The sequence below is a fragment of the Poeciliopsis prolifica genome, unplaced genomic scaffold (assembly GCF_027474105.1).
Source record: "Poeciliopsis prolifica strain line A6 unplaced genomic scaffold, Auburn_PproV2 SCAFFOLD026, whole genome shotgun sequence".
Lineage (NCBI taxonomy): Eukaryota > Metazoa > Chordata > Actinopteri > Cyprinodontiformes > Poeciliidae > Poeciliopsis > Poeciliopsis prolifica.
Window position 1 is genome coordinate 5838053 of NW_026562401.1, and position 12139 is coordinate 5850191.

The window sequence follows — 12139 nt, forward strand, 5'->3', positions numbered from 1 at the left end:
TTGAATTCCTTTATAGTTCCTGCTACAAAGTCTGCTATCAGCTTATTTACAAAATCTGTGCAAAAGAAAGCCTGTCATTTTTTTTTTTTTTTTTTTTTGCAAGAAAAAGACATTTCACTGTTTAGTACTAGGAACATCTTCCTGCAAAAATCTCTAGTAGGATGGGTTTTGTCACTTTTTCACTCGATCCTTTTCTCTTTCTTCGCGCTCGTTGGAGATGGTGTGAACGATGGTCTCCAGTGCGGGATACTGCAAGATCCTTCTCCTCTGTACAGAGAAGAGAATCAAATGAGATCTGAGCCGCATTTCTAAATGCATTCTTTAAAATTATATGAAAAAATAAGATTTGGGTCAAGATTTTAGATTTGGCATAATAGTTCAGGATTTGTGAAGAAAATAAATATTTCTAAATAAACTGAAGATTTGTTTACCCTTCGGTGATTCTTGTACATCTGAGCGAGAACCAGCAGCAGAATGACGAGGAGAAAGCTGAGCCCAATCACGGTGCCGCTGTTACTGGAGACGCCTGATGAATTTTCTCCACTCAGACCAGCTAAAGAAGAAGAAAGAAAACAAACTGTAAGATTTCCCAGAGAGATAAAACCAGCCTCCACCTCAAGTTCATATTTATTGTGGGTCTTACCCATTAGGTGAACTTGGGTGGTCACATTCCCCAAAAGGCCATTTGACCCCAGGAAGCGACATGTCCATTCACCAAAGTCCTCCTTCACAGGAACCGTCTGTCCGATCTGGACCGGTCCGACCGACTCGGTGCCGTTGATGTCGTAGCTCACATGGACCCACTCATACTCGGAGACTTCGCTCGGGTCGGACAGTTGGCAGCTCAACATTGTTGTGCCTTTCTTCTTCGACTTGACAACTGAGGAAAGAAGAATAAAAAGTTAAACTAAATAGATGATGGTGAGAAAATGAAGAGCTGATGGATTTGTTGAAGAAACTCACTTTTCGCGACAATAAGCTGCATCGTCTGACTCAGTCTTCGTCCTCGTATGGTCCCTCCACACCTGTACCTGCCCTCATTTTCAGGCACAACCTCCTGGATTACGATGGATTTGTCCCAGGAGGACGAAGAAGCTGAACGGTTGTTGAAAATTTGAAATCCGCTGTCCAGTTTCTCCACCAGTACCGCTGTGGGGGAAAGGCTGGGGGAGAAGACGCAGGGCATTGTGAACGAAGACCCCAACGCTGCATACAACTTGGTGTCTTGTTTGGGAGGCTGGATTATTCCTGTAAAAAAAAAAAAGATGTTATAGCAGTGATTTAAATCACTACTTCCTTCTGAACTGCTTGAGCTGTCAGATTCTCACCCGTCACAGACAGCTCCACTGAGGCGCTCCAAACATTGGACGTGGTCTGAGAGTGGACAGAACAAGTCCAGGTTCCTACAAACTTATCCGAAGCCTGTATGTCTACAGCTCTTCCAGATGAGATTCGGGTCTTTGGCGCAAATGGCTTATTGTTCAACGACCAGTAAACTACAGCATTTTGAGGCCAAGGCGTCACTGAACATTGGACGGACACATCGTCCCCCGTCATGGGAGTCGAAGGAGAGACGGACGCTGTGAAGGAAGAAGGAAATAAAAATGCTTAATGATGATCATTTGAATAATCAGTTCTCAATATTAGCAGAATTTCTGCACTTTAGAAGTCAACCTCCAGTATCCTCCTAAGACTAGATTTTCTTTTCTGTAACGTGTCAGAAAAACACAAACCCAAATCAAAAACTTCTTACCTTTAATGATTCGAAGCATGATCTGTTTGTTAGTTGAGTAGCCTTTGATTTCCACCTTGCATGTGTAAAGTCCTGCGTCGTCTTCCTTCAGATCGTTGATCTCCAGGCTATAGTCGCCTTTGGCAAACTTAAAGTGCGGGCATTGCACCCGGGAGTTCTTCCTGTTAAACCAGCTAGAGCCCCAGTACTGCAGACCGCTGCTCTCCTTTCTCCACACCGTGCTGCATTTCAAAAGAAAGATCCGAGGTCAGAGGTCAAGCACGTAAACTGTCTATGCATCAATAAGTTGATATATATTCAAATATGTCTATGATTATTTAAGTAACTCTGGAAATTCATGCAAGAAATACATTTAGTAACAGATCAAACGTTACTAAATGGATTGAGTGTAGATTAACTATTCAGATTCAAGAGTTTATTTGATAAATAAGGCTTAAAATTGTTATTGTTTTATAACAGACTGCAACACAGCAAATATTAAATGCACAAATAAACACTGAAGCTATTATATGTTTTGCTGGGTTTTTTTTTTTTATGTAATTTTAATACCAAATATAAAAATGTCAATTTTTGATTCTGGAATTAACCATTTAATTTAATTAATTGTTTAAATATTTTTTTTATTTGTTTATGTACCTAATTTTGTTTAAAATACCAGACTTTGGTTAAAATACCAGACGTGTAAACATTAATTTTTCACAAAATATTTGAGCTTTTTATTGCAACACTTTAGGTTCTAGTTACAGATAAACAATAACAAAATAAAATAAACATTCAATCTAAATTTGATAAACTATTTTCACATTTACTTAAATATGAACACGTTTTTCCTTAAAAAGTGACATTTTTTAAAATCTAATCCAGTTTTATTTACATGATCACGTTTATGATTTGTTAAATAAATCTTCTTATGAGATGTTTTGTGACACTTTTAGCCCTGATTGATATTAAGGATTAGTAGAAATCATAATAATAATAATAATGATGATGATGATAATGATGATGATGATAATAATAGTGCAGAGATTTGTTTCTTACCCTTTGTTGTCTTTGCTCCAGGTTATGGCAGCAGGATCACATTGTGCAGCTTCACATATGCAGGGCAGCACGACCTGAGAACCCGCCTCACCAACCACCTCTGTCTCCTCACTTCTCACTCCTAGAAATACAAAGGAAGATAAATATTTTACAAACTGAAAACTCAGAAAAAAATGTAAATACCTGATCATTTGTTTAAAAAAGTCACCTGAAATTACCTTTTGTGAGAAGAAAAATCATCCCAAAGACAAAAGTCTCCACCAGTATCATTTCGATGTTTTAAATTCACACCCAGTTAAACTAAAGTCTTCAAATCTGATCAAGATTTTTTTCTCAATGCCTCCTCAGCCGTCTCTCTCTTGTGCGCTTTCTTCTCGTTCGACTTGTTGGGGTTTATATATGAGCCCGTGGGTGCGAGCGAAGGCAGAGATGGGTAGTTCCTCTGCAGATCACGTGACTTCAGGAAGACTTTGATGCGGTCTGGCTTTGTCAGCCTGGAAACTGTAAGACAGAGAAGTAAACAGGGAGTCCCACTTCCTCCCACGGATTCTCTCTATCTTTTTCTAGTTTCTGATTCTTCTAAGTGAGAAATCCTGTCAAGCAATATGTGAAAATATTCAGTTTGGAAGCTCAACAAGTAAAGAGGTCACAAGAAAAGTTTTGACCCAAATCCTATAAGACCAAATTATCTCAGTACTCTAAATACATTTTAGAGTTATGTAGTTGATAAATAAAGATATATAGGTATATTAATAAACTTTTACAAGGCTAATCTTTTAGTATAATTTGTTTTTAGTTTTCTCCATGAAGCACAGTGAATGTTTTTTGTTTACAAATATTGTTGGTTTCATTCATGGAAGCCCTGGTTGTTTTTTTTGAAACTGCAACGCCAAACGGCGCCGTCACCACAGCGTCACTTCCAGTCATTTACGTTCACGCCCAATGGTTAGCAAACCATCGACGTTACCAAATCAGATCTTCACCAGCCGCCTCAGCGTGAGAGCAGGGCTTAAAGAACGACAATCTCGCCCTGATGGATATTCATGAAAGTGAATCATCCCCTCCATTCTCATTTCTTTGCTTTCCTTTTCGTCAGATCTTAGACAATTGCAACAGCATAAGAATAAGAGCCCACAAAGGATTGTTTCGCATCATAGTTTTACCATTTTTCATTCAGCAGCAGCCAGAAGGAATCTGATTAACTGTAAACACTTTGGGTTTTGAGAATGCAGACGTAAACATCTGGAACGCCTGACAATCACATATGATGTTTAAAAGTTTAAAAGATGACGCAGTTTATTGTTTCTCGTAGGTCAGTGTTTGTCACTCCTGGTATTATTGGAGCCATTTTTCATTCAAGTGGCAACAAATATTTTTCTATGGTCTCAAAGAAAACATTTATTTAAGGTTGGAAACCTTCCTTGGGATGTTTAGTAACTTTTATAGCTTATTTTTCTAGCTTTAGATTAAAATAGAACAGATTCTACTATAAATAGAAGGAAGATGGGCTCTGCGGATAGACCAAACTTTTATTATTCTGCACTGTAAAACATTTGAAGGTGGTTCACCTGCTGCCTTGAAAATGCAACTTAAGTCAACAAGAAAACTGTATCAATTTTAACTCAGAAATTAAAATTCACAAAGTTGATTTAACAACAGGAGACAAGATGTCAAAACATTGTTTTTTTAAGTTAATCAATATTCAAATGTGTTTTAATGCTGTAACTTAAACTAAATAACTATTTGAAAAAACCTCCCTCACTTACAGAGCACACATTTCTGTGTCATTTACTGACATGTTAAAATTAATACTTATTTTACTTTAGAGCAATTTAAATTCTTGTTTCAATCTGTCGGGTCATGCAACTGAGAGTTGCATGACCCGACAGTTTTATTTTAATTAAAGAGTAGAAGACACAACTAAATGCAACTCAATTGTTATGCAGTGGCTGTTGCATGTGCGTGTGTGCACGTGTGCATGCGTGTGCATTTGTGTGTGTGTTTACCCATATTCTGTGACATGTATCCAGCACAATTTAATTGCAAATCAGAGAAATAAAATGAGAGACAAAATAGGTGCAATAACCAGGTTGTATAGCCTAAAGCAAATACTTTCTTCAGTTTATTTTTAGCATTCAGTCATATTGGGTAGTTATCTAAGTGCATATAGCATCTTGATTTTGTACTATCACTATAGTTTAAGAGTCTGAACAGGTTCAGTAATCTGTTTTTCAGATCAACCCTGGAGGAAGTTTTTGAGGGATTCAATGTAGACATTGCTTAAGAAAATGTGGCTTTGAGTCATGAAATTGACGCCCATCTCCTAATAACACCTAGATAACCTCCACCACTTCTCAGTCAATCAGAGCAAATCAGATCTTTCTAGAGGTGAGTAGTGATGGGGGTTGTGGAGGTCTTTGTGGTTGTTTATTGTACCAGCTGGGGGAAAAAATCACTTTTGAACTCAACCTGACACAATAAATCCATCTGAGTTGCGTTTTCCATAAGCATCACCATCTACACGTACAGGAAAATGCTTTTGCACAACAACAGAGCTTAATGTATGCAGTCAGTGGAGATAGTGTCACAATTTGTCCATCCTTCCATCCATACAACAAAAACTGCAGTTTCAAATTTCTGTTTACATCTAATGCACAGATAAATATGTTATTGAGCATTTACTAAACGAAAATCAGACGATATAAAATACAGCATGCAGCATCTGAAGCATTCCACACCAAACTAATGCAAGAGTGGCCAATGATGACAACAGAACAAAGGTTGAGGAACTCTGTGTTTGTTTTTGGAGTTTTCTTAACTCTGCAGGTGAACAATCAAGTCAGGATTTTCCTCATCAGTGGACATATCTTTTATAGTTTTAAAAGTTTTTCTATATGCTTTTACGTCCATATTCAATCCAGAGGAGGAACCAATCACATTTTAGACATTAAACTTGACAAATAAAAACAGTTAAGACAGAAAAAAGTGTACTTCATATATTTCTTAGCGAGGAAAGTCAGAGATGAAAGAAGATCTTTTTCAGAGATTTTAGAAAAAAAATGTAGGTTGACAGATAAATAAATGCTGTAGCTGCACAACGGAGGATAGAGAGAAGTTAAAGTCACACATATGAACCAGAACACCTGAGTGTGTGTGGGTGAAACCTCAAAATTGTTTACTTCCTCTACTTAGAACGGTTTCCTTGGTGAAAAAAAAAAAGCATATGACATATGTAACACATTAAAATTGAAACTTTTAACATCTTTTCATCAAATAAACCATGAACTTTGCCCTTAGGTATCAAATTAAAAGATCTTTGTGTTTGAGGTCTCAGTCTGTGAGAATCTCTGTTGCTTTGGGGGCCGGTGTGCGTCACTCGCTGTGAAGTGGTCTTTCCTACTGCACAGCTGATGTTTTATCACTTCCACTGTATCTGAATGCGAGGGTGAGTGTATAGTGAGGGAAAATGCCCCTCAGATGGAAAAACTTTTACTATGAGTTTTTAGAGGGTGATGATTATGTTAATAGTCGTGAGCTTGGAAAATAGTCAAATGAAGTTCTTTAGAAGATCAGAGGATGAGTAGTTTGTTCCTGTGTCACGTTCTCAACATATTCTGACTCTTTTTGCCCCAAACCAGCCTTATCTGCTGCAGTGAACTCTGTTTTAACCATATGGAGAGTAGATGGTTACAACCAGGAAAAATGCAGTCCTGGCTGTGGCTTTAATAACTGATGTGAATAAGTGAAAGCATTTTGCATATGTAGGTGATGCTAAGTGATGTTCCACTGAGTTTACTGGCAGAGGAGGCTGAAATTATTTCTGCTCTACTGAGAGAATTAACCTTTTTTTTCTTGTCAGCACTTTGCTTTGCTTGACGGTAAAGATTATTGCAACATAAGCAAATGAGCTTCTTGCTATTTACTGAGATATAATTCTGCATAATGTTTTATCAATCTCACAAAAGGGGATTTTTACTTTTTTTCTTGTAGTCTGCATGTACTTTACATGCAAACAGAGGTTTGCACTTATTAAAAAAATTAAAAAAATAAAAAGTCGACGCTGAGGTACATGTGCGCACATCCTGCACACTTACAGTAAAAAGGCCAGCCTTCTCTGCACAGGCTACAGAGCACAAGATGTGAATGGAAATGCATAATGTTCGATAATGTTTCGTTCAAGCTTATTTCCATTGACTGGCAGATGTGTTAGCAAAAATGAAATACAGACAAAGATCAACTTTGCTGCGCTTGTTTTTTTGAAAATGAGAAAATATTCCATTTGTCTCTCTGCAGTAGTAAGACTGAAAGTGCCTACATCTGTTGGCGTGTCAGTGTGTGTGTACACAGAGCCTTGAAGAGAAACAGTGTCAATAAAGGGAGGTTCTTATGGTTTCAGTCCAATTCATTGTGTCGCAGAAAAACCAAATAAACCAGAAATGTGCATATTTTGAAGTTAAGGGATGATGATTATTTTACAATTAAAGTTAGAAAAGTGTGAGCTGCATTTGTGTTTAGCCCTCTGAATTTTTACCCAGTCTTTTTGCAAAATAGCTCAAAGTACACAGATTGGATTTAGGTCTGGACTTTGACTTGGCCACTCCAACAAGTGGATATGCTTTGATCTAAACCACTAAGACATTTTAAGTCTCTTTCAGCTTCTAACAAGGTTTTCTTCCTGGATTGGACTTTTTAGCGCCATACATTAAATAAGTGGATTCAAATCAAATGCACATCATTCAAACACAAGCAAAGTTCACATTAGCTGCAGAAATATCTTTGTTAATGATCACAAATGTGAAAAACCCACAGGAAGCAAAGTGTGGTACCATGATGCTCACTGCAAACATAAATGAATCCATTTACAAATTGGAATAAAAATAAAAAATCTAAAAAAATGTATGATCAAAACTCATGCAAATCCAGCTTTGTAGAGCAGAGAAATTAATTCTTGACCAAAAAACTATCTTTGCATCTGCTGAAAACATTTCCACTTGCAATTTAACTTTTTGATGTCAAGATCTGATAAATGGCAAACAGAAATTTGTGTGTAAAGCTCTTCTACAATCTTCCAGTGAAGTTAGGAGAGTATTCAGACTCTTGATCCTCATTGCGCCCAGAGAAAGATTGTTGCACTGCATTGATTGACCAAAAGAGACGAGGCAAGATGAAAAAGTAAGGGCTTCAAGTCATTTTTGTATTTAAGATCATTTTTATCAACAAACAAGCAACAGCACAAACTACTTTCAGACTTGCAAGTTTGGTTACTAAGATACACTCACACATCTTGTACACCTGCATCCCACTTTAGTCTGAAGCATGAAATTCACTTGTAACATCAGAAACCTGCAGAAATAAAGAAGGATTTATAGCAGCTTGCACAAGTATTTGATATTTTTTCCCACATTTTGTCATGCTACAGCAACAAACTTGTAAAACTGTGTTTGTTTTCGGTACAGCACCGCCCCCACCGCCGTGCTGAACCACTGTTTGCTGCAGTTGCAGCTGCGAATCTTTGGGGTATGTCTCTACCAGCTTTGCAAGTCTTGAAAATGAAATCTTTGCCCTCTCTTTTTTGGAAAATAGCTCAAGCTTAATCACATAGGACAGCGAATGTGCCCACTGCATGATGCTGCCATTACCGTGTTTCACATGGGCATGCTTGGTCCAGGGAGATGTGCAGTGTTAGTTTTCCTCCACCATGTGGGGTTTTGTCCATGAGACAAAAGGATTAATTTTGGTCTCACCTGACCAGAGCACCTTCTTTTCATTATATGTACCATGTTTGACACTTTTTCATAAATTTTAGAACTGCTGAGTGCATAACCAATCATTGTCCTACCAACAAAGCTATGGATCTCTGCATAAAATGTATATCTAAGAATAGAGACTCGAATTCAGAATCTTTCTTGTCAATATCAATTTCCGGTTTTCTTTCATATCTGACCAACTGATTTTAATTTTATTTTCTGAGGTCTGTGACTCATAAAAGGCATACAATGTGCTCCAGGTTCCTTAATAGATGTTGGTTAGAAAACTATAGAAAAGGGGATTAGCTCGCCCCACATTTGGAGGCCTCGACGCAGACGTCTCGGGTTCGAATCCCGGTCCTGGCGACCTTTGCTTCATGTCTTCCCCCTTCTCCTCACCCTCTTTCCTGTCTGTTCACTGTAAAAAATACGAGCCACTAACGCTGTAAAAACTCTTCGGAGAAAAAAAAAAACTATAGAAAACTAACAAATTAGAAGATTATCATTTGACATTTATTGAGTGGGTGATCCCAAGTCATTGTATCTGTGATCAAATTCTCAAGAAATGTACAAACCTTCATGATAAATTCAGCCTTAAGTTGAATTTAACCCTCTCAGGCTCAAATTACTTGCAAAGACTAGCGAAGTAGTACTGAGCTGTTGCAAATCTGCAACATCTGCCTGGAGAGGGTTAAACTGAATTTATCAAAACCCCTCAAGAGACAGACTAATTTGACTAAAATGACTAATTTCTTCATTCTTGTCTTCTTGATTTCTGTTTGCTTTCTTTCTGTTTTTTTTCTTTCATTCTTCTTATTAAAGGTGGCGATAAAAATATTACGGTAATAATTTGAATTTTCAGTGAATATATTACTTTAACCCTTTTGAAATTAGATAATTTATCAAGAAAGGAACACAAAGCGCTGTATTAGACTGATTTCAGAGGCTTCCTAGAACTGTGACCAACACTTCCTGTTTTCTGGGGTTTCCTATGTGGCCTTTTGCAAATTGACCAGGTTCCTTCACCTTGAAATTTTTATTATTCCATTTGTTTATCAGCCTGAGTTGAAAAAAGAGCCACTCGAAAGTTCAAGCCACATGCAACCCTGTACAGAGTGAAGTAAATATGAAAATAATGTCAATGGATTACAAAAATAAACATTGTAATTTAAAATGTAAAGAAAAGAGACAGAAATTCTACAGATCTGTTTGGTTTTACCTCCCTCTAATCAAATACATTCAGTTCGGTTCATCACATTTGTCAATTTTTTCCAGTATACCTACTAAATAATAGGTGTTAATTTATTCATTTTTCATGTAAAAGGAAACAGGCCTTGACATAATGTAGCCAAAATGTTAAAATAATTGTAAACCATCTACACATAAAAGAAACAGCATCCTGGATTTTGAATTATATACATCATGGTTGTAATTTGAGCCAAGATTTCTTTGCTGTTATATGATTTTATGCAAACACAAGCAGGAAGTCCTAAATATGATGGAAATCTATTCTAAATTACATCTTTTGATATGTTTAGCCTAAAGAAGTACTAATAATAACAAAGTCGCCAATTTTAGCACAAAAGAGAATGTCTAAAATATATGATGAAACATAAACCTGCAGTCAGAGAGTGGTATGTGCTTTGCTGTTTTACAAAGAAGGAAATGGGCAAAAGTTTCAGTTTTAATACATGCAAAACTGCAAGAAAAATCCCCCCAAGACTTGCAGCTGCAGCTGACGTTCTCAAGCAGCTGACATTTTGATTACAATCTCCAAAGAATCTCTTCAAGAAAACTGATCGTTTATATTTTTAATTTGGTGATTTATCTTCGAAATCATATGTTGCTGTGCTTAGTTGGATAAGTTTCAGTGCGACAAAGGTGGGTAGAGTAGTCAAAAATGTTATTCAAGTAGGAGTAGCACTATTTCAGTATCTGAACATCAATCATTTAAAATGTAAATATCACATCATCAAATGTACCAAAACATGAGCTTATGTGAAAATTTTGGCACAAAATGAAAGTAATTTATTTTTGAAAAATTGCAAAGCAACAAAATCAAGCAAATTAAAATTTTTTACAAATATATTTCTTTCAATATAAAATTTATGAACATTTTACAAAAACTGCAGGTTTGTGTGGTGAATTTGTGTTTGAGACAAGTTTGTTCTTTATTAAGTGAAGTTTCTCACAGAATATTCAGAAATTTTACTCAAATAAGAGTAGCGATACTTCATAAGAAAATTACTCAAGTAAAAATAAAAAAAGCACAGCTTAAAAAACTACTCCTAAAAGTAAATTATTTCCAAGAAGTTGCTCCAGTAAATGAGTAAATACAACTAGTTGCTACCAAACTATGTAATTAAAATGTAAAAAATGAATTAGTAGAACTCTTAGTCTGATATTTATTCCAACTGACAAATGTGAACTGACAAGAAAAACACAACAAAGTAATGGAAAATTGTAAAAAATATCAAAATTTCAAAAGTCAATTAAAACAGCTATTTCTGTTTTGTGAATTTAGATCAGTAGTGACGTCACAAGAGGCACAAGACATAAGCTGGCATTAGTAAACTTTACAGTGGACAATGGACTTTTTTGGTAAAATGACAGATCTGTAAGAAGCAGCAGAAAAAGTTGCTACATGGAAGCAAGTTGTAATTAATCCCTGGTCAACTGGAGGAAATATTCATAGCTGAGATAGTAAAACAGATCAAACGGACAATTAGGCAAGTCACAATCATCATAATTCTTCACCAAATTTATTTTTAGGTTTGATATTTAGAGTTTGGCCACTATATTGGTAAAGCACATTAGTTGTCAATTGCTAGCTACAATTACAGTATTTAAATATTGCAATCTATCTTGCACACATGTAAATAGAAAAAACAGGAAAAGATGATGAACTTGAGAGAAAAAAAAGTTTGCAGTGGAAGAGGGGAACGCTAAGCGTCACCAAAAGAAAACACAAGACCCTTTATTTATCTAAATAATGTAGAACACAAACCCACAGATGGAAATTTCAGTATCCTTTCTTTCGCTGTCTGACAGAGTGGGCTGATGCGGTTTGATCTTCAGACCATATGTTTACATTGTGTTTTAATGTGGGTGGTTCAGTTGAGTAGACCATGGTGAATATCTTAGAGAGGCATTTTCTTTGAAACATTTGTTCCATTTTGCTCCTTTCTTTTCTTTTGAACCTGCTCATGTGAAGGTTTCTGCAGACCACTAATTATCATGAGTAGGCCTACTTATATCACAACTTGTTCTTAATGCACAATATACAAATGGAATTTAGTCATTTACTAAATTGGAGATTGTTTAATTTGTCAGATTTCTTTCACTTATGCTTTACTTAATTTATTATGTTAATGTTGAGAAGATTATTAAAACTAACATTTTGCCCATAGAAAACATAAAATATATCTGAATTAAACTTACATTTTTATTCACCTTGTTTGAACCACACAGGCAACTTACAGACCTTGTTTTGGTTATCAATCTGTCACTCATTTCAAAGAGCTCCCTCTACTGGCAGTAAACCATTTTTTATGCGCAAGGATTTTTCTTTTTCTTTTTGTCTTGCGCCGCTTAAACGATT

The 12139-nt window shown here is 36.2% G+C and overlaps 1 protein-coding gene across 1 annotated transcript; it reads right to left on the reverse strand.

Moving 5' to 3' along the window:
- Positions 1-154: 154 nt before the first annotated feature.
- On the reverse strand, positions 155-3136 carry LOC129371235 (lymphocyte activation gene 3 protein-like). Its single transcript, XM_055047728.1, has 8 exons — positions 3010-3136; positions 2792-2912; positions 1754-1974; positions 1329-1580; positions 964-1248; positions 644-880; positions 432-553; positions 155-267 (listed from the first exon to the last, which is right to left on the reverse strand). Exons 1-8 carry the CDS (start codon positions 3059-3061, stop codon positions 172-174), a joined length of 1386 nt encoding a protein of 461 aa, XP_054903703.1. The 5' UTR covers positions 3062-3136; the 3' UTR covers positions 155-171.
- Between the last annotated feature and the right edge of the window lie 9003 nt (positions 3137-12139).

Coding starts and splice junctions, on each gene's coding strand:
- LOC129371235 (XM_055047728.1), bottom strand. CDS start 3,061: ATGATACTGGTGGAGACTTTTGTCTTTGGGATGATTTTTCTTCTCACA. Junction 2,913..3,009: donor GATTTTTCTTCTCACAAAAG/GTAATTTCAGGT, acceptor TTGTATTTCTAG/GAGTGAGAAGTGAGGAGACA. Junction 554..643: donor CACCCAAGTTCACCTAATGG/GTAAGACCCACA, acceptor CTTCTTCTTTAG/CTGGTCTGAGTGGAGAAAAT.